This window comes from Dipodomys ordii, unplaced genomic scaffold, assembly GCF_000151885.1.
Source record: "Dipodomys ordii isolate 6190 unplaced genomic scaffold, Dord_2.0 Scaffold36, whole genome shotgun sequence".
Classification (NCBI taxonomy): Eukaryota; Metazoa; Chordata; class Mammalia; order Rodentia; family Heteromyidae; genus Dipodomys; species Dipodomys ordii.
The window spans coordinates 1,311,948-1,334,589 of NW_012267252.1; the positions used below are offsets into that span (position 1 = coordinate 1,311,948).

General features: G+C 48.6%; 1 protein-coding gene across 2 annotated transcripts in view; it reads right to left on the reverse strand.

The window, feature by feature from the left end:
• Positions 1–7,026: 7,026 nt before the first annotated feature.
• Positions 7,027–22,642, reverse strand: part of Slit1 (slit homolog 1 (Drosophila)) — a 148,537-nt gene continuing 132,921 nt past the window's right edge. Inside the window, exons 27-37 of one of the 2 annotated variants that reach the window (XM_013017794.1) lie at positions 21,437–21,561; positions 21,031–21,128; positions 19,095–19,234; positions 18,869–18,962; positions 17,164–17,301; positions 12,942–13,179; positions 10,716–10,846; positions 10,170–10,324; positions 8,977–9,265; positions 8,276–8,487; positions 7,027–7,487 (exon numbers count right to left, since the gene is read on the reverse strand). In XM_013017794.1, the coding sequence (XP_012873248.1) occupies positions 7,249–7,487; positions 8,276–8,487; positions 8,977–9,265; positions 10,170–10,324; positions 10,716–10,846; positions 12,942–13,179; positions 17,164–17,301; positions 18,869–18,962; positions 19,095–19,234; positions 21,031–21,128; positions 21,437–21,561 (1,859 nt within the window). In that variant the 3' untranslated portion in view covers positions 7,027–7,248. The remainder of the gene's footprint in view (positions 7,488–8,275; positions 8,488–8,976; positions 9,266–10,169; positions 10,325–10,715; positions 10,847–12,941; positions 13,180–17,163; positions 17,302–18,868; positions 18,963–19,094; positions 19,235–21,030; positions 21,129–21,436; positions 21,562–22,642) is intronic. The other variant, XM_013017795.1, reaches the window with a different exon arrangement.

Genomic DNA, 22,642 nt, shown 5'->3' on the forward strand with positions numbered 1-22,642 from the left:
CTTTCCTTCTCAGGAGTCCTGGTCTGCGTTTCAAAGCAGCCTAGCCCTAGATATAATGGAATCAGTGCTCTGTGGCCATGGCCCTCTTCCCTGTGTCCTGTTCCTGGACATCCCTGTCTGTCATCTCATTGTGCCTTGCTGGCTGGACTGAGAACTCAAGGACTGCAGGGATCTTAGGGACAAGGTATGCAGGGATTGCCATCCATTTGAACCATAGTTTGCTTATTTCTCGATGGCCTTCCTTTGTTTTTTCTAAACAAACGAGGAGGACACTTGAACAGTAATGCTGGAGAATGTTTTTCTAAGATGCTGTTTGTAAGCAAATCTGATTTTAAGGTGAAATGTGAATGGGTAACTAATTGCCAGGGAATTTAGCACTGAACTAGACAGTCAAACGTTTTTAACCTTTGCAGGAAGAAATAGATTTTGCTCTCATCTAAATATTCACAGGAAGTAATGTTGTAAATACTTTTCTAAAAATATTTATTACATGTGCTGTATACAGATTCATGTTCTGACTGATGTTGGTTTGCATTGTATTGTGAAATATCTTTTGAGCAGTGGACTTCTTTCATAACACAGAGAAAGAACAAAAACCAGTAGATTGAGAGCTGTTTGGGACATTTGACCTTAATGTACCATTCAATCCAAGCTTTAATTGTCCCCGTCTTCTCATCTGGTTATGATATATATGTGTGTTAATGCGCGCGCACACACACACACACACACACAGAGGTGTGTGATAAACTGATCAATACCCAGGTCTGCAGAGCAGATCTCCAGGTGTTCTTTCTGATGTGTTTGTTCCCTAAGCAATAAGACCCTAGCTGATGACGTGTTCTGGGCCTGCCTTGGCCTTGTCTCAGAGGATCAGGTAGGGGTAGAACAGCTCTTGCGAAGCCCTCTTGCCTTTGCTGGAGAGGCTGTTGTACTTGAATTTTTTCTTCTGTTTGTCTGCACACTCCTCATTTCACGTAACTCTAGCAGTGGACAAGAAATCTGCCAGCACCGGACACATTAAAGGTGGACATGTATATCAAGAAATTGGGAATGTTCGATGAAGTCATAAAGTTCTCCGAATCCAGTAGAAGCAGAGTTCATTTTGCCATAGAGTAAAAGTAAGAACTTGTTACATGGTCTATTAAATATCCCTTGCTATATATGACCCACCATTAGAAGCCAGCGTATGTTCTGCTAGCCTCTGTGCCTGGGCCTGTAAATCCATAGCCCCCAGAGTCTGGGGCACACCCTTCAAGCCAGTAGAAAGAGGCAGTCCCTCTGTCTCCCAGTGTGCCTAGCTCAGCAGGCTCCTAAAGCTGTTTAGCAACCTCTCCTTGTGACTGTCCTAAATTTTGTGAAAAAAGAAATGCTCCCACCCGGGTAACCATGGATAACAATAATGTAGTTTTCTAGGCTTTTGGAATGTCTTTTGTATTTATGATAGTGTTCAGAATTTTTCACTAGTGTTTTTTTAGATTGAAAGTGATGGGTGCATTAGGATAAAACTTTCCATTGTGGAGCCTGAAAGCAAGCAGAGGAAAGAATTTGACCCATATTGTGTTGTTTGGAAGGTGACTAGGTGAGGGTGGGGGTGGGGGGGGTTGTAGATTATGTGGGGAGGAAATAGATTTTTGACCAGAGTCTCCCCCAAGTCTTTGATACTTTGTAATAAAAACTCTCCTTATTAGCCTCACTTAATCTCAATAGACACCTGCTGTTTACCCTCAGGGAACAAATGGTTTTCAAAATTGAGTTCCTCCAAGGTTGTCAGCCTGTGCCTGTGTGTGCTGGTCCTCTTTGTGAACTCATGGCATTATTCTCCTGTGTCCATTGTGATGTTAAGAAATTCAACCCCAATTTGTATTAAAAGCACAGCCCAGGGTCCTAATTTAGGCTACAATAAATGCCTTTGATGGACCAGGGGATCATAGGAGGCCCACACAATTTAACTCAAGCTCAGGTGCCATGTTGGATTTTTCTTTTTAGGCTTCAAACTCAGAAAGAGTTTAAGGCAAGGGCTGATGATCCAGGCTGCTCTAAAATGAATCTGCCATTCCTTTAAAGATCTTTCTGGTTCCTCCCACTGTTGACATTTCTGAGATCAATCTGATAGGTGTTCAGATGTGCTCCTTTTTGCTGTCTTGTGAGTGTTAGCCAGTGTTCCAAAAGCCCAAGGATGGCTGGGGAGAGCCTAGCCCCTTTCTGGTACCCAGTGTGTGTTCCCTTCCAAAAGCAGCAAAGAGACAGCTGCAAGTGACAACCTGGAAGATCAGCATGCATTCCTTGGGACTGGACTTCCACTGTGTTAGTAAGTGTAGGAAAATACTGTGTCTTTAATGGCTGAAAACTCAGTGTATGCTGTGAATTTGTTGGTTTGAAACATTGAAACTTTTTCATTAGACAATGTTTACATACCTCACCTGAAGAACCTTTGAGAGTGTATATAAAATCTTAAAATATATTAAGTTGCTTTAAAACTATGTATAGCTATAAAGGAGTTATTTTAACTTTGAATATGTACTGAGTCTTAAATATTGAAATCTGGTAGACTTTGTGCTTCTGTGTTTTACTTTCCTGTTAGACCACGTAGGAAACTGTGTTCTTGTTATTGGTAAAGGGGCCCGCACTGAAATCCAAGTATGGAAGGGATTTCCTGTGATGTTTGAAATGTTCTTGTTTGGTTTTAAGGAAATGGGGTTTGGAGCTAGGGACGTGTGGGAGGGATTTCTCTTAACATTGACATCTATTCCACGAGCATTTTCAAGGCGCTTATTTTATTGCAGCATATTAAACTTCTTTGATATTAAAGTGTGTCTTGCGTAATCACTGGAGAAAATATAGACTACACTGGAGAAAATATAGAATACATTGGAGCCAAGCCCTCAACATGTGGCCTACTGTCTATCTTATTGGTAAGTGGAGACAAGGAACCCAAAAACAATACTCTGTCTTACCCATGGTGTTGGTTGGGGCTTACAGGAGAATTACTGTGTGCTACTCTAAATCATAAATCATGGAAGTGGAGCTGTGGCTCAAAGTGGCAGAGCACTAGCCTTGGGCAAACGAGCTCAGGGACAGGGACCAGGCCCTTAGTTCAAGACCCACATCCAACAAAAAAGGGGAAAAAAAGGAATCATAAATCATTCTTTGAAGGAAGAAAGAATCCATAGGATTTGCATGGCAAGGTTGGAAGAGAGCCACTGTTTCACCCTGGGTGTAGACAGCAGTGGAGTTCAAGCTCTGGACCTCTAGCATGCTAGGCTAGGGCTTTCTGGCTTGTCTGGGGCCCCTGGAATATGGCAGAAAGTCCTTGCATTGCAGTCTGTTTCATATTTAACTCTGTTGTAAGTGGGTCACAATAGAAAAGAACCAACCCAATGAGCCCATGAGAATCACTTAAATTCATCTAACAGAACTGTATCCCGTGAAGCGTTCAACTCAGATTGCAAACTACTGGTCCACAGATTTGTTTTCTTTAGCCCATTGAAAAAGGTTTTAAAACATGCTTTTAACATAAAAGATTGTGATTTTTAGCCAAGTACCTATGGCTTATACTTGTAATTCTAGCTACTCAGGAGGCTGAAATCTGAGGATTGTAGTTCAAAGCCAGCGCAGAGAAGGAATGTCTGTGAGACTAATCTCCACTTAACCATCAAACAGCCTGAAATGTAGCTGTGGTCCAGGTGGTAGAGTACTAGCCTTGAGCAAAAGAACGTGGTGACAATGCCCCAGCCCTGAGTTTAAGCCCCAGTACACTGCCTCCACATGATTGAGATTTTTCAGCTTTGTGATAAGAATCAGCTGATGCTCAATCCTGCCATCAGAGGGCCAGTCAGGTCCGACTGGCATCAGTAACCTGTAGCCTGTCTGCCAGGGCCCAGTCTCAACTAGACACCCAGGTCCTGCATCCTACAAAACTCCCAAGTACAGTGTTCTGGTCTGAAACAGACAACCTCCCAGAAATTTGTTTGCCTCCTCTGGCCTGGAGACAGATGGAACTGTACAGGATGTCTGAGAAGCCTACCTTGTAATCTGCCCTGGTTGAAATTAGAAACCCTTCAGGACCAGATTAAATTGGGGGAGGGGGGGCAAAATGTCCTGTTAAATTTTTAAAACCTTAGAAGGTTGGCAAACACTTGGTAAGAGATGAGAATGAGTACCCTCCCTGGTGCTATGCCCTGTCTTGCCTCTCATAAACCCCCAGGAGCTGTGACCTGCTACCCCCACACCCATCCATCTTTAGGGAAGTCCAGCCTTTGCTGCTTCAGGAAGAGCAGGGCTCTAGGGCAGACCTTCATGTAAAGCCCATAGTCCATGTGGGATCAGTTCAGAAGCCCCTGTGTCTTAGAAGGGTAAATGCGGCGGCAGCAAGCTCACTTTGGTAGAGAAAGAGACCAACCAGGCAGAGTCTATGGGAACCAGTCATGTTCACATGGAAGACAGTAGACATGGACATTTCCTAAAACAACACAGGGAAAGGGCAGGTGTAAGCTCCCTCAGGGGCTGCTCTAAACCAGTCTCTATAAGAGTCGTCCAAACAAAGACTACTGTAACTCTAGACAAAAGGTCACAACCACGTAGCATTTGATAATCAAGACACTGAATGTTGACTTTAACATATAAAAATACTATAACAAAATGAAATACAAATATATATATATATTAGAATCTGTAAGTATTCTATATAAAGAGATACTTTTGTGGTTAGGCAAACAGCAGGCAGAGGAGACAAAGACAGCCTTTTTCCATCTCCTAGCACCATCATGGCACTAGTTCCCTGGAATTCCCTTTGCTGGCTCTCTGGTGCATGAAAAAATGGAAATAGACAATGGGAGCCACAAAGCAAACTGAAGGTCTTTGCCTCAGAGGTGTGAGGTGTGAAGGTGACTTCTTTTTTTTGGGGGGGGGGTCCGGTCGTGGGGCCTGAAGTCTGGGCCTGGGCGCTGTCCCTCAGCTCTTCAGCTCAAGGCTAGCGCTCTATACCACTTGAGCCACAGCGCCACTTCCGGCTTTATTTTTCTTTTTGCTTATGTGGTGCTGAGGAATCGAACCCAGGGCCTCAGGCATGCAAGGCAAGCGCTCTACCACTGAGCCACCTTCCCAGCCCCTGAAGGTGACTTCTTGAAGGGGTAGTTTCACACCTACAGAGCTTTACAGGTCAAGTGGGTCCTTCCGTGACTTGCAGGTTGGTGGCCAAGAGGTACAAAATGTTGATCCTGGGGCACATGGCTTTCACCCCTTTCTGTCTGCCTCACCTTGTGGTTACTCCCAGTCCTCAGACTCTGGAGGACCAGTATGGTGGTGCTGGTGGGAAGGGCCTTAGTCTCTTCTGAGACTCCCTTGGACAGCACAGCAGCCTTTCTACCCCATTGCCTCAGAGAAGAGGTGGCATCATTTGTCTGCAGGTGCCCCTTCCACCTTTTGCAGACTGGAGAGACCTGCAAGTCAGTGTCTCTCAAGCCCAGAACTGGCTTCTTTAGGGCCTTGGGCAATCAATGGTGGTGACAGGGGAAGCTAGCTGCCCTTGTGCTTCTCTGTCCTGTGCAGCCCACAGTGGCCCAGAAGCTTGAAGTAAAAGAGGCACACTGCAACTCTGGGAAAGACTCCAAGAGGCCCAGGCCTCTGAATACTTGAAGGGTAGGAACAGGTATTGTCTTCCTCAGAGCCTCGGGGCCTGGCCTCTGGTGCATAGTGGATCCAGTCATGAGGACATTTCTCAGGTTGAGCACATTAGGTCCTCTTCCTGTTCCGGGGCCCCATAATGCTCAGTGATCTGAGTGCCTATACAATGGAATGTGCTAGGCTTCTCCTCCCCCCTCCTCCCTCTTTCCCTCTTCCAAACGTCATTTTTTGACACTGGGACTCGTATATCTCCCGCGGGCAATGTGTCCACGTGTACCCCCCCCCCCCCCCCCAGCTATCCGCCATGGACTGCACTAATCTATGTCAAGGGCCTGATCATAAGAGCACTGCAGCTCTCTAACACTGCCAGGGATGGAAGGAGTCAGGATAGAAACATGCTCCCTTGCCCATCAACACTCCCCTCTGACACTCCCCCCCCCCCCCCCCCCCATTATATCCTCTTGGGAAAGTCATCTGGGAAAGGAGAGGGTAACCTTTCCTCCCCTCAGCAAATTTGCTGTGACACTCAAAACTCATCTTTCTACCTCTGCATGAAAAAAAAAATACAAAGCCATCTTTGACAGGTGTGTATCCAGTGAGTCTTCCAACACAGAGCCTTCATTGCAAATACCGAGGGTGAGCAGCTGCAGTCCAGGCCATGGCAGTGGCTGGAGCCCCCCACGGGGTTCATCACTCTTCCTGGCCACCCTAGTGGCTCCCCCAAGGGCAGAACAGAACATCTACAGTACCCCATGCCTGGGTTAGGCACAGAAATAATTGCTGTGATCATCAAAGCAGGTGTTCTCCTTAGGCCCCCATTTCAGAATGGAGTCTACATGATTACTTTCTTCAGCCAGCCTCCCGATGCTACATCAGGTAGTTTCAGGTAGGAAGTCTGCCAGAGTGGCACCAGTGCCCCCCCTCCCCCCGGCCCCCCACCTCTGGACTGCTGTGCCTTCCACTGCTCCCCACTGGCCAGTGTCAAGGACTCTAAGTCGGCCCAGTCACACAGCACCCCTCTGTCAGGGGCTCAGCAGCAGTTTGTGGCTGGGGAAGCCCAGGCCCAGTGCCCTTTCTGTGGCCCTGGTTTATTCAGCGGGTATCAAGAGTGCCCTGTCCTCCTTGGTGGGCCATTTTCTCCCAACGGCTCCTTAGAAACCAGAGTCATCTTACACTTGAGGGTCAGATAGGAACCACCTCCACTCGAAGCGGAGACCCCTGACCCTGGGGGACAATGAAGCTACCTCCAGGAGGCTGCGATCAGAGGGGAAAGGGGCCCCTGGGACTGGGATCTCAGTTTGGGCCAGCCTAAGCTGCCAGCCAAGGAAGTCGCTGCTCCGGAAAGGGGTAGCCGGCCCACAGGCTTGCCACGTCTGCCCTTTGTGGCCTGACCTCACGCACACATTCATTCAACAAATATTTATTAAGCGCCTATTTGTGCAAGGCACTTCCGGAGAAGGTGGCCCCAACTGGGGCCCGGCCTTTCTGCCCCGGCCACAGCACAGTCTGCTCCCAAGGCTGTCCACGTGTCCCCGCGCCCACCAAGGTCCAGGCGCCGTCCTGGTGATGCCCGCACCCCAGCCCAGCTGCCGGCCGCTGTGCCCGCGCCCGCCGGTCCACGCGGCTCTACACGCAAAGCGCACAGCCGCACTTGGTGGGTTTCTCCACGTCCTCGGCAAACGACGTCCCATCGCTGCACTGGAAGGTGAGTTTCCTCCGCTTCAGCCGCAGGCCTTGGCAGCAGCCCTGGCCCTGGCATGTGCCCCGGCACTCCACCCACGACAGTGGGCGCGTGGTCTGGCAGATGGCATAGCCCCTCTGGACCCGGTGGAAGTCCCGAACAGGGTCCCCCCGGCACTCGGATTCTGGATGGGATAGACACCAAGAAAGAGCCTCAGGGCACACCCGTAGGAGGGAGGGAGAAGGAGGAGGAGGAGGAGGAGGAGGAGGAGGAGGAGGCAGGCCGCATTCCGGGAGGGGTCCACGTGTTCTCGCACCCCTCGGACCCCAGCATCCTCCCACCTCTGGCGCATGCACCTGCTCACGGCTTCCTCCTGGGCCCACAGTGTGCTCAGGGGGAAGGAGGAACTGTCTAGCTGCCAGGGCCCTCCAGGCCTGAGTGACTGCCAAGGTAAGGTGGTGGCTGGTACAGAGGTGTGCAAGGTCTGAGGCCTGGAGGCGATGACATTATAAAGGGAATCATGCTGGGAAATGGGTTGGATGGCTCAGGGGCTCTTAAGATCTTCCCTCTGCCCAGCCTCAGCAATCTGGATTCTAGCCGAAGCATCCTGGTCAAGCAGGCAGCGTGGGCCTGGGCAAGAGTCCTCATCCATCAGATTTCTTGCTGTGCCTGGGACCAAGAGGTGGCGTTCAGGAGCTGCCACCTGGGTGGTCACTTTTGTAAGGAGAGAGCCAGAAAGGGCAGTGCCCTAGGCAAGGGAACTGCAGGTCAGACAAAGGTCCTGGAAAGATGGGAGGGCTGGGGTTTAGTGCCCACAGGATCAGGACACCAAAAGCCAAAAGTCACCTAGGTGAGTGGGAAGAACTGGAGGAAGAAGGGGTTGCTGAGGTTGGGAGAAAGAAGACATCAAGTTGCTAAAGCAAGAGCGGGGAGGGACGCTGCAGAGGGCATGTCAGGAGAGAGGCCCCTGACCTTGCTCACACAGCTCGCCAGAAAAGCCAGGGTCACACACACAGTGTGCTCCCTTGGTGGCTGAGGCCTGGCAGTGGCCGTGTAGGCACTGCAGGCCCCCACAGGGCTCTGCCGCAGCCCCAGCCTGGTTGCACAGGGCCCCCGAGTACCCGTCCTGGCACTGGCAGCTGTAGGAAAGAGCATCGAGAGGCACGCACTTCCCATGGACACACCTGAAGAGGGGCAGAAAAGGCACAATGAGAAAAGCCCCGCTTGAAAGGGCCTCCCCTCACTCCCCAACCTGGATTTCACAGGACTTTTTATCCTGTTCCCAAGACACACAAGGAATGCAGTGTATTCCTAAATGTCTTAAAAGACCTTTTCCCATTAAAAAATTGAAAACCAGCTGGGCACCAGTGGGCTCATGCCCGTACTCCTAGCAATTCAGGCGGCTGAGATCTGAGGATCACCATTCAAAGCCATCCCAGGCAGGAAAGTCCACGAGACTCTTCTCTCCACTTAGCCAGCGAAACACCAGAAGAGGAGCTATGGCTCAAGTGGTAGAGTGACACCCTTGAGTGAAAAAGCTAAGGGACAGTACTTGGGCCCTGAGTTCAAGCCCCACTACTGGCACTCAGGTACAAAAAAACATGGCCCTCATCATCAGGAAGTTGAACTTGCAGGGAAGGGACAAGGGCTCCCTCAGCCCAGCCCAAACTCACTTGTGGCCATGGCAGGGGCCATCAGCTGGCTGGTCACAGTGCAGGCCCCCCCATCCAGCCTCACAGTGGCACACGGGGCCTGGGGTGGCATTGGGCTGGCAGATGCCATGCAGGCAGTAGAGCTTGCGGCAGGGCTCACAGCCTGGCACCACACCCGGTTTCATCTGTGTCTTAGTGAAGTCCTGCAGCTCGTTGTTGATGTACAAGTTTCTGATGCATCCATGGAAGCTGGTGCCATTGAGGATCTGCCACAGGCGGAAGGCAGCAGAGTTCACATCCACAGGCATTCCTGAGATGGGTAGGGAACAAAGCCAGGCTGATTCGGGCCTAAGCAATGTCTGACATCCTCCTGTGAGATCTGCTGGACAGCTCCAGTGACCCTTCTTGCCCTCAGCTTCTGTCTTATTCCTACCAAGGTCCTTTGTCATCTCAGAGGGCCAGAGTTCTTCCTCAGAAAGCATAAGAAAAGCTGTTTCCACTAGTATCAGAGCTGGGATATCAGACTTGGCATGACCACATGATGAGTGAAGTTCTGAGGTGCCAGTCCCTGAAGTCTGGCTGTTCTCACCCTCCATGGTACCAGCTTTCATCACCAGACACCATGACTAAAGCAAAGGGCCTGGGTGTGGCACTCATGTGCAGGGCACTGTTACCTGCTTTTGTGCATATTGCTTCCAGCAATCCTGAGGTAGAGGCTGCTAACCCCCATGTGACAGGTGCTGAGCAACTAGCCTGCAGTTGCTCAGTTGGTAAAGGCAGAGCTGGGTTCAGTAGCAGAGGCCAGAACCCTCCCCTGTGTCCCAATTGGGAAACATTAGAGTAGCCAGCTAGTGCAGAAATTGGGCTAGGTCAACTGCAGTGGCTCTGGCCTCTCAGAGTCAAGACAAGGGATGGACCCTAAGCTGTTTCTGACCCACATCTAAGAAGAAAGGTGCTTGTGGTCTGTAAGAAGGCTGGGAATGGCCCAGGCGTTCTCCTAGATCCATCATCCACCCTTCTTTGTCAGCCTGAGTTGGGCAGAGCAGCCTGGGCTCCACATAGGAGAGCGCAATCCACTGCCAGTTTGGCTAGTCACTTGAGCCACCCCCATCCTCTGGTACTCCCCCCCAAAGTGCAGTGTCCAGAGAGCCAAACAGGCCCAAGGTGAGGTCTAAGGAGGGACAGAAGCCATTTCCACTGGGCCAGGTCCTCACCTCCCACATAGAGGGGAGCTTCACTGTTGAGCGTGTAGTGTTTGCCAAAGTTGTCCATGGTCATGGGCCTGCCGCCATCGATGGAGAGATTCACCATCTGGTCAAAGGTGACCAGCTCGACAGTGTGGAACTGCCCATCATTGATCGTCTCAGCACTGGAAGGAGATGTGGTGCCCCCACCACAGGCAGTGGGCTTCAGCTCATGCCACACTGGCTGGGCACTCCCCCAACACTGCTACCCAAGGGGCCAAATCTCTAGAGAGAGCACTGTGGAGACCAAGTCACAACTGAATGCCTCCTATTCTTCTTCCTGAGGTCCTAGGGAAAAGCTGGGGATCTCTGTCCCCATTCAGGCGACTCCTCTTACATGGGGGGGATGGTGAAGAAGGGGTCACCACTCAGGCCTCAGAGAATCTTAGATCCAAGCTGGTTCATATGGCCTTTCTATTTAGACAACCCAGGTTTCTAGTGGTCCCAACAATTACCTATTCTTGGCCTAGGAGACTCTGTCACCCGAGGAGGGCTAGAAGGCATACATATACCTACCTGTAGATGGCAGAACTGGGATAGCTGCCTGGGTCATAGCTGACTCGCACATGGCCCTGGTACAGCTCAACCGCAATGTGGTCATTGTCCCCATTGTACAGCAGAATCCCATTGTCCTCTGCCGTGGAGACCTAAAGGGCAAAGGCATTTTCTCTCCCATCCCACCAGCAGCAGCACAGGCAGATGGGGGACTCAAGTTGGGAAGAACAACATTCTGTGCAGAGCCATCTTCCCCTGGCTAACCAGCCTCCCTCCTCTAGGGGGTACTGACAGAGGCTGGCAGCCTCAAGTTCAAATATCTACTGCCAGTCTGGCCAAGGGCAGGCAACGGGGAGGATGGGCCAGCTAAAGCTCAGAAAGTATGTGCTGAGGAGGACGGAAGAGCCCAGAGAGAAGAAGAGCCACATAAGGATGGCCACCTCCAGGTGGGTATCAGGAAACTAGTTGTATGAGCTGAGAAATACCGAGGAACACATTCAGGATAGCTATGGCTGAGAGCCAGATTTATCCAGGCAAGGAAGAAGCTACTTAATGATGTTTATCACTGGAACCATGCAAGCAAGAGCTGGATATTTGTTCGGGGAGTAGCTCCCCCTTAGCTGCTGTAAGAGCCATCATCTTTTTCTATTGTCTGTCCATCTTCTCTGATTTCTTTCTTTTTTTTTTTCTTTTTTGTCAGTTGTGGGTCTTGAACTCTAGGCCTAGGCACCGTCCCTGAACTCTTCAGCTCAAGGTCAGCACTCTACCACTTGAGCCACAGTGCCACTTTTAGTTTTCTGGTGGTTAGTAGGAGATAAGAGTCTCACAGACATTCTTGCCCAGGCTGGCTCTGAACTGCAATCCTCAGCTCTCAGCCTCCTGAGTAACTAGGATTACAGGTATGAGCCACTGGCACCCAGTCTTCTCTGATTTCTTTTAATAAAGGACCTTATCTGCTGGTTTGTAGAGGTGGATGCATGGTTCAGGCTAGACCAACTATACTACTCCATCTCCTAATGGTTAGTCCATGAGTTTCATGTGAGTGACTCATATGCTGATGGTTGTCAAATTAGAACTGGTAGGAGGAATCTCTGCTTGTTATGTAGCCCAGGCTTATCTCAAACTCCCAGTCCTCTTCCCTTAGCTGCCTGCATGTTAAGATTACAGGAGTGTACTACCATTTCCAATTTAGGAACATCTTAAACTCTGAAATTTGGATCTTCTGTGGGGCAGGGAGGGGGGATAATCAGGATAAACAAAGCATGTGCCTGAGGTGGTGGCTGCTTGGGTTTATGAGTTTTGTCTTGTTGAGCAGTTGGGCTGGCTACTGTCTTCTGTGTGGACAGTGTGAGTGAAAAGGATTTTGGTATGGAAGCCTGGAAGGAATATGAGCTTGTTTGAGAGGCTTCTTTAAAGGCTTGTTTTGAGAGGAAAGGAAGAAGGGTCAAAAAAAAAAAAAAGAAGGGGAAGGAGAAAGACAGTACTTGTGATTAGGAATGGAATGGAAAGAGAGAGATAACTGAAGAGTTAAATACTTCATCCAGAGATACAGAATACAATACACTCGCTTTCTCCAAGACAATTTAGCAAATTGTCCTTCTTTTTTTTTTTTTTTTTTGTTGGTCATGGGGCCTGAACTCTGGGCCTAGATGCTGTCCCTCAGCTCTTCAGCTCAAGGCTAGCGCTCGGCCAGCGCTTGTCAGGCTTTTTCTGCTTATGTGGTGCTGAGGAATCGAACCCAGGGCTTCATGCATGCAAGGCAAGAACTCTACCACTGAGCCACCTTCCAAGCCTCTGTCCATATTTTTAATCAGTGTTGTTGAGATGGGACTTGCTTTTACATGATGATCCTCCAAGATGTAGTTAAACTTATGAAAAGGACCCCAACACTAGGACAAGCCTAGCAGTCACTCTGACTATATTTTGGTCACCTGGCACAGCCTAAATAGACTATGGCACTGGAGGTAGAAGTTGAGGAGTAGCTGAGCTGAGAGATGGTAGGAAAGGCCCCTGACATGTTTGGTTTTCTGGACTCAGTCACTCATGAGACTTCCTTCCTGCTTGCCCTACTCTATGACACATAGCCTTTGCAATTGCAAAGGTTGCAAGCTGCAATCTTGATATCCAGAAAAGATCCCAACACAGTTTTCTCCCAGTTTCCCTGGGCAAGATGTACCATGACCCTCTGACCTGAGCAGGTCCCCTGCTACATGACTCCTTTTCTTACCAGGTACTATGGTCACTCACCTGCAGGGTGATGTTGGCCCGTGGCCAGTTCTGCAGGTCAGTGAACTGCAGGTAAGTGTCTCGATCCACAAAGTTAACACTGAGCAACTTCTCACACTCAGGACCACCAAAGCCTGGGAGGCACTGGCACACAGGCCGGTTGCCCTGGTCCACACAGTGGGCCCCATTCTGGCACTCAGCCCCCTCACAGGGACTGCTGGGAGCTGGTGTGTGGGGAGGGATCTCACAGAGCTGTCCCCTAAGAAGAAAGAACAACAGGTCAGAGAGGACAAAGCTAAAGGAAGAAGTGGGTATCTCTTCTTCCAAAGTCCTAGAGAGAAAGACTAAATATTTTAGAGGATGTTCTCTTTTTTTCATTTTGTAAAAAATTTATTTTTATTAGCATATATTAATTGTACAAGGGTTTTTTTGGTAGGAAATGCACTTAATAAATACTATTATCTAAGAGAACTGACAGCCAAAAAGATATTGAGAAACCTGTATGTCTCAACAAAGTATTAGCAAATCAAAGCAAGCATAAAAATTATTATATACTCTGACCATTTGGGAATTCACCCCAGGAATGCAAGGTTGGTTTGACATCTGATATCAAGTAATGTAAAACATAAAATCAATTGAATTTTTTTTTAAAAAATCACAAAGTTACAGATAAGATACTTTATAAACTTCAATATCCTTCATGATAAAACATCAATAATCTAGGAATCAAGCTAATAAAAGGTACCCCCAAACCATACAATTAACATAATATTTAATAGTAAAATGCTGAAAGTTGACACACTAAGATTAAGCAACAAAAGTATCTGCTCTCATAACTATGTAATGTTGCACTGTAGGATCTAGTCAATTATGCCAGAAATGCAATAAAATATATCTATATTAAAAAAGAGAAGACATAAGTCTGTATAAGAAAAATCCTAATAAATCCACTAAAGTACTCTCTGAATTAACTGAAGAACTCAGTAAGATTGCAGGATAAAAAAGTCCATGTGTGAAAATAAGTTTAAGCACGAGATGATGGCTGATGCCAATCCTAACTACTTAGAAGACTGAGACTGGGAAGATCACAGTTAGAGGCCAACTAGGCAGAAATGTTTCCAACCCATATCTGGACACAGTGACATGAGCTTATTATCACAAACTATGTAGGAAGATGAGATTGGGAGGTTTTTGGTTCCAGGCCAGCCCAGGCAGAGAAGTCCATTAGACTCCATCTCCATGGGAAAAAGCTGAATGTGGTGGTGCAAACTTGTCATCCCAGCTGGTACGGGAAGTCTAAAGTAGGTAGATCATGACTCAGGCAAACACCTGGTGAGAATGAGACCCTATCTTAGAATAATCAGCAAAAAATAAAGCTGGAGGCATAGTTCAGTCCTAGCGTACAGCCTAGCAAACATGAGGCTCTGAATTCAAATCCCAATACTGACAAAAAATAAAATTAAGAAATCAATTTCGTATATAATAACATTAAACAGAACAAAATATTGGGGAATAATTTTTTAAATAAGCATGAAACATATACTTGGAAAGCAAAAACATTGTTGAAAGAAATGTCTAAAACTCTAAGTCAATGGAAAGGCATTGCATGTTCTTGGAACAGAAGAATTAAAATCATTACAATGGCAATGCTTCCTAAATCAACCTACAGATTCAGTATAATCCCTATCAAAATCTCAGTTGACTTTTTCTGTAGAATGTATGGATCCTAAAATTCACATGGAAATTCAAGGAATCCAGAATAGCAAAAATAATCTTGAATAAGAACAAATCGTGAACAAATTGTGAAAAGAGTGAGGCATAATGGCTAACTATGTAGATCAGTGGAATGTAAATTATAGCTCATAAATACATTCACACTTAGGGTCAGTTGATTTTTTACATGAAAGCCAAGACAGTCAAATTGTAGGAAAAAAACAATCTTTTCAATAAATAGTGCTGGGACAATTGGAGAGTCATACACCAAAAGAATGCATTGGGCCAGGCACTGATGGCTCACGCTTATAATCCTAGCTACTCAGGATCGAGGTTCAAAGAAGCCCAGACAGGAAAGTCCCCCAAAAGACTCTAATCTTCAATTAACTACTCAAAAACCAGAAGTGGTATTGTGGCTAAAGTAGTAGACACTAGCTTTAAGCAAAAAAGCTCAGGGACAGTGCCTAGGCTCTGAGTTCAAGCCCAAAACTGACAAAAATAAATGCTCTGGATACCTACCTCATGTCATATACAAAAATTAACTAAAGATGGATCAATGATCTAAACATAAGAGTTAAGAGACAACAGAAATAAATCTTATGACTGAATTAGGCAGCAATTTCTTAGATATAGCACCAGAGTCACAAGCAACAAAAGCAAAATAGAGACAAGCTAGAAATCATCAAAGTTAAAATCTTTTGGCTATCAATAGATATTATCAAGAAGACCCTCAGAATGGAAGACAAACATGTATCTGATAAAGAACTTACCTAGAATACATAAAGACTTAATAATGAAAAAGCAAAACAAGTCAACTTAAAAATTGGTTAAACAATTTATTTTTTTTTGGGTTAAACAATTTAAATCAACATTTCTCCAAAGATCTCAAAATGACTAATAAGTACACAAAAGGATGCTCAATTTCAATAACCATCAAGCAGCAGAACCAAAACTACAATGCAATGCACTCATTAGGATGGCTAGAATTTTAAAAAAATTGATGCAAGTTGCAAGGAGGTGGAAGAACTGGAAATCTCACATACTGGTAGAGATATACAATGATGCATCCCTAGAAAACAGCTTAACCGTTCCTCAAACAGTTAAACATAGGATAACGGTGCAATGCAGCAAATGCACTTCTAGTTATATCCCCAAGAGAATTGAACACGTGTGATCACATGAAACTTTGTATGTGAATACTCATAACATTGGTATTCATGATAGCCAGACATTAGAAGTAACCTAAATATTCATAAATTTATGAATGCATAAACGAAACATACATCCATGCAATGTAATATCATTTAGGAAAGAAAGGCTGAAACATGCTATCAAATGGATAAACCTTGAAAAGATTTTTTTTTTGGGTCCGGACGTGGGGCCTGAACTCTGGGCCTGGGCGCTGTCCCTCAGCTCTTCAGCTCAAGGCTAGCACTCTACCACTTGAGCCACAGTGCCACTCCGGCTTTTTTCTTTTTGCTTATGTGGTGCTGAGGAATCAAACCCAGGGCCTCAGGCATGCAAGGCAAGCGCTCTACCACTGAGCCATCTTCCCAGCCCCAAACCTTGAAAAGATTTTGCTAAGGCCCGGCACCTGTGGCTCACACCTGTAATCCTAGCTACACAGGAAGCTGAGATCTGAGGATTGCAATTCAAAACCAGCCTGGGCAGGAAAGTCTGTGACTCTTATCTCCAGTTAACCACTAAAAAACCGGAAGTGGCCCTGTGGCTCAAGTGGTAGAGCACTTGCCTTGACCTGAAAATTTCAGGGACAGTGCCCAGGCCCAGAGTTCAAGCCCCACGAGCGACAAAAAAAAAAAAAGAAAAGAAAAGAAACATATTTTGCTAAGCAAAAGAAGCCAGAAGCAAAGGACAACAGATAGCATGATTCCAGTATTTGAGATGTCCAGAATACATAAATCCACTGACACAAACATTGGTAAGGTAAGTAGTTACTGGGATGGAGGGTGGGCTAGAGGTGACATGAAAAGTAATAGTCACGAAAACTGTTGTGATGGATGCACAATTCTGGGAGCTAACAACCATTGAAAGTTATCTTTGGGTGATTTTCATGTGAATGACATCTCTCTAAGAGGGTTAAAAATGACACAAGGGCCTTGGAGTATAACTCAGGGATGGAACAGATGTTTAGCTTGCTCAAGGTGCTGGTTTCAACTCCCAAGGGAGCCCATAGAAGGCAGATCAACTTTATGGTAAGATGTGCCTTTTGAGGTTCCGCTGGACCTCTGGCAGAAAAGTGAATGATCTGTACCTACCTTTCACCCCTTCACCAAATGGGCCAAGGATCCTCTGCTTGGCTTTGAAGGACCCTTGCTTGGATTCTAAGCTGTTCAGAACTTTCGCAAAGCCATACAGTTGGGATTGGCGAAACTGTGGCTAAAACCCAGTATTGGACTTAAGAGTCTCTGACCATCACCCTCCCCCAGTAATGAAAGAGCTCCTGCCAGCCCAGCCCAGCCCAGCCCAGCCCCATCAGTGGAATCACTCACAGTGTCCAGGCTCAGCTCACCTGTAGCCCTCAGCACAGAGGCAGGAGTAACTGTTGACTTCGTCCACGCACTGGGCCCCATTCTGGCAGCGGTGGTCCCTGCAGTCATCCTGATTCTCAGTGCAGTTGTCACCCGTGTAGCCGGGTGCACACTCACACCTGGGGGTGAGCAGGGTGGCTGGGAATCAGCCATGTACTCTGCCTGGCATGGAACCTCAAGTTCCAGTGGCTCTGTGGGGACGTCCCCGGAGGCTGTGCAGAGCCCTGAATACAAAGTCCTCCTAGCCTATCCTGAGCCTTTTCTAGTGTAAGAAGAAAGCTTGTGTGAATTCAGTGTCCTGGTCTGGGAAAGAAACATCCTGAAATGGGGAAATGAGAATCTTATCCCAGAAGACACACCCTCACGACCCACTGCTCAGCCAGGGCCAACTTGCAGCCCCATCTAGACCTGCCTGCTTCTCAGCTGTTCTTTCCAGGTTCTCAGGACCCTCAGCTCAGGGTCCTACAACCATCATGTCAGCTTCCCCTCCTCCACCAGACTGTCTAATTCTGTTGGGCCCAGCCTCCTTTCCTTCTGCAAGGTTCATGCTCTCCCCAAAATGGGAGCCTTGGCCCCAAGCCAACTCCCATCTTCCTATCTCCAAATCCATTTTAGCTAACCAGTTGTGTAACAAATAAAGTGCATAGTCCTCCATCCCCTTCCCACACACTAATTACATCCCTGCTTTCACAACTGAGGATTCTGGAACACCTTCTACGCTCTCTCCCTGCATGGTCCCTCCAGGCCACTACCTCACCTCTTCCAGGAAGCCTCCAGTGAACACCTAATCCTGCTTTGAGAAATCCCCTTAACTGAGCCCTGCTAAACCCAAACTCCCCAGTGTGACCACAGAACAAGCAGATCTTCCTTTGTGTATTACTGAACTTGCAAGGGACATCTAAGGTGAGCTCATGAACAAAGTACTTTGTGTTTCTGCAGCAAAAAAAAAAAAAAATCTACCTGACATTCACTGTGTGGGATGGCTAACAAGTGGAAGCAATTGCATGTGGGCATGGCTCAGCCTTCCTTTCCTCACATCTCAGCTGAGCTTTGACCATCAGAGGGGCTTTTGATTTTTTTTTTGAACTGGGGATAAGAAGTAGTGCATCTGAGCATCTGAGCTGGTGGCTCATGTCTGTAATCCTATATACTGAGGAAGCTGAGGATTGTGGTTGGAAGCCAACCTGGGCAGGAAGGTCCATGAGCCTCTTATCTAGATTTAACCACCAGAAAACTGGAAATGGAGCTGTGGCCCAAAGTGGTAGATCACTAGTCTTGAGCAAAAGAGCTCAGGGATAGCACCCAGGCCCTGAGTTCAAGCCTCATGACCAACAAAAGCTAACTAACTAAATAAAAAATAGTGAATTTGGAATGAATAGAAGTGGGTAAAGAATTTACGCACAGGGGCTAAGGGCTTTCCATGCACTTCCTCAACTAATCTTTGAACCATCCAGGAGGGAGCTACCACTGCACTCAGTTTACAAGGAGAAAATAGGTTCAATGTTGTGGCCAAGGGATCTGTTCAGAGTGCAGCTACAAACCCAAGTCTGTGTAGCCACAGAGGGGTACCCAGAGCCACCCCACCCTCCCTCAGGAGCCCTGGATAGCTGAGCAAACCCAGAAATGGAAGGAATAGGAAGGGAGGGCAGAGGCAGAGCTCCGGCTATGGACCCTTACAACACTGACCTGGGCCCATCTGGAGTAGCCACACACTGGGCCCCATGCTGACATGGGTTCAGATCTCGGGAGCAGAAGTCCACCAGCTGTTCACAGGCCCTTCCTGAGGAGGAAGGAACAAGAGGCAGGAGAGAAGCCAGGCCCAGCTGAGCCTGCTGTGAACACTACAGAGGCCCCAACTTTCCTGCCCATGGCACGGGGCTCAGGGGTGTGTCTCTGACCCCACCATGCTTACCAGTGTACTGCAGGGGACACCGGCAGGTGTAGTTGCCTACACCATCCACACAGACACCCCCATTGATACAGGCATGCTCCACACAGTCATCTGTGTTCACCCCACAGGTCGGTCCTTCGAAGCCAGTAGGACAAGAGCACCTGGGGAGCAGAGGGTGGTGTGAGGAAGCCTGTGCTGCTGGCCAGGATTATGATTCTATAGAGTTGGTGTTTCAGCTTAGGCCAGGCCCTTGCTAGGGGCTGAGAGAGATAGAAGTGAGCAAGGTATTTCCTCATAAGAGCCACTCACAGTCTAGTGGTAGACACACAGAGGAGACTGGCCACCCAGAGACAGGTAAGGAGCTTCGGGCTGACGGGACCATTGAAGCCAGAAGTGGATACAAGGGGTAGGGGTCAAGGGTAGTCCCTCCTGTCCAGGGATGGCCAGGCCTGTGTCCTAGGGAAGGTGATAAACTCACCTAACCATGGGGGTGGGAAAGAGGGACATGCAAAAACCTGAGTGACAGAGACGCCCGAGGGCAGAGGAAAAGACCTACTCCTCTGTAGTTCAGGACACCAGGGTCCAGGGATGGGGTGAGAAGGGGTTGGTGTGAGCAGGAGACAGATTGATGGAAGTCCTAGAAGTCAGTATACATTCCCCTCTGGCACCCAAGGTTTCCCAAGTGGTATGAGGGGCACAAGGAAAAATCTGAGAAATCCTTTAGCTATTCCAAAGTCCGCACGAGCCCCTCCCTAAACAGACCTGGCCAGGACTCAAGAAAGGGTTAACGGTGGGACTGCTTTGCTTGGTAGAAAGCCAGGTCTTGTAGGAACTGGGGAAGAAGTCAGGTGAGGACCAACCCCTACTACCAGGTGCACCAGGCTGTAGGCTAGTAGGGGTGAGGGCTTCCCCTGTGCCCCAATTTGTGCCCAGCAGGGGTATCTCAGCCTCTGTGGACCCAGGGTAGGAGCTTTCCTGGAGCTACTGAGCAATCTCTAAGGACCGCCCTATTGTCAGGACGCGTTTCCAAGACAACACTGGGGAGAGAAGGCACTTAACGTTTTATTTTTCACATCATGTAATTTGGGTTTGCAGAGGCAGGCTTGGCCATTCTGTTGGTAGATTCAACATCATTTTCTGAAGAGCCAATTTGTTCTGGGGGCAATTTATTTTTAGCAACTAAATACTATGTATTCCCCAGAAAAGCTCTGGGAGATTAGTGGTGGCTGGGGGCTTAGGAGGGAAGCAGGCCGGTGGGAGGGAGTCAGATGGTGGTGGCAGCATTGGAAGGAGTTAAGAGATGCCATCACTCACTCAGACCCCGGGCTGTGTCAGGGGAAATGGCCAGCTATGGTGGGGCCCAGTAAGCTGTCTTCTTCCTAAAGCAGTAGTAGGGTCAGTGGTGATGGGAGAGGGACCCAGAAGGGTGTCCAGAACTGGGCTCTACTTCAGGCCAGTTTCACACATACCACGGCAGCATCAGCTACCGGGGAGCTGGCAAGAGCCTGGCTTCCCTCTGCACAATCAGGGACCTGTTCACTTAGAATAGAGGTTGGCATGGGGGAGGGGGGGAGGGATGGAAATATGTTTGAGTTTCAGTTGTGCCCCAGTCTTCCCCCTGGCACTGTCATAACATGCTCTTGGTTGTGTTTCCAGTGTGTAGACTCTCCTGGTACCTAGCAAGTGGGTAGCCAACACCAAGAAGCTGCAGGACAGGCCCCAAGCCCCAGCTCACACAGTGTGCTGGGCTGTGTGACGCTGGCTTTCCTCTAGGCTCCATCCCCAACAGGGTAGGCTTGGAGAGCCCTCCTGTTAGGATTTGGCTCTGGATCTGCATCCTGTGAGCCAGCCCATCTCTTCTAGCACAGGGAGGCCTGGGGGGTGGGGTGGGCAACAGGGGTTTGGGTGCTGGGCCCATCCTCCCTCTCCCCTGCCCCAGCTCCTCCAGCCTACTCACGTGAAGCCAGCTTCCTCGTCCTCTAGGGCATGGCAGGTCCCCCCATTTCCACAAGGGCTGTTGGAACAGTTGTCCAGGAATACCTCACAGTCTCGGCCCTGAGGGGAAAGTCAGTAAAAGGGACCCCAGGGAGAATCTGAGATTAGTGTGAACCAACAACTGCACTCAGCACCACAGCTTCCCTGTCCCAGGAGCTACTTGTTCCTTCAATCACCCATCCTTCCATCTGTCCATCCACCCATCCATCTACTCATTCACCCACTCATTCATTCATATATTGGGTCACTGGTGACAGTGCCACTCAAGTGTCTGCCCACTGCTAGGCCTTGTGTGGGGCACTGGGGAATTATCTGACAAACCAGCCAGACCCAAGATCCTTCCCCTCCCAGCCTTGGCCTCCACTTACCTTGTAACCGCTGGGACAGGTGCACCTGTACACCTCAAGGGGATCGTTGTGGCAGATGCCCTGGTTCTGGCATGGGCTGGACAAGCAGGGATCACACTTGGCCTGAACAGCCAGAGTTGGGGGACCTGAGGGGATGGGGGAGGGCAAAGTGTTAGTATAGGGAGGAGAAGAGGTAGCACAGGACTGGGCTCAGACCCCTAGCCCCAGAATCTGAGGTGGTAGGCACTCTCTTTCTAAGGAGACATATCCTCACTATGTGTCCTTGGAGTGATACTTGGACCTCCACCGCCATCCTGTACTCCTTTCCAGCCTCAGAACCCTCATCACAGGGTTGGAAGGACTGAGTGCTTGGCAGGTGGGCAGGTATACAAAAATGTCATCATTGTAAGAATGCACTGTCATTGTTACCGACACTGGCCAACAGTCCCTCTGTCCTTTACCCCCTTCTGCAGCAATCACCCCAGATGCCACCCAAAGACCAGGATAACGCCTCAACAGAGAGGCATCTGGACATGCAGGGATGTCACGTGGGGAAAGTCCAAATGCCTTGAGGTTGGTTGGTACTCTCCCAGCCCAAGGGAGGACCCTTTCCCACCATTTCTCTGGCTACAGCAGACTCCCCTCCAGTCCCTCCATGACTCAGTGGTTAGAGGAGCCAATGGCTAGGCTACACAGACATCTCCGACTAGGGCCATGAGGACCTCAAAAGAAGAAATGGGAGGACCAGGCCAATTAACTTAGGCTTCCCCAGGGGCTTGTTCTGGACATGATGGCAAGCCACTTCTGCTGAAGAGGCATGGAGAACAGAAATGAAATCCTTTTCCGCGTGACGGAAGGATGCTAGAGGGACTTCTGGAAATCGGTGGATTCTGTTTCCTGATCCAGGTTCTGGGTAAGCCCAGTTAGTGAAGATTCAGTCAGCTCTTCCCTCCTCACCAATGTACTGCTTTCTCTCTCTCTCTCTCTCCCTCTCTCTCTCTTCCCCCCTCTCTCTCCCTCTCTCTCTCTCTCTCTCTCTCTCTCTCTCCTTCTCCCTTCCCCCCTCTCTCTCATATTCAATAAAAGCTCTTTTTAAAAAATCTCACAGCGACCCAGCCCTGGTCAGTAAATGCTGAGCCCATGTTGGCATTTAGTAGCTTGTTGTCATCCACTAAACCAGACTCTCATACTAGGACCCCGGGGACAGCTTCCTGCACACAGGGTGGC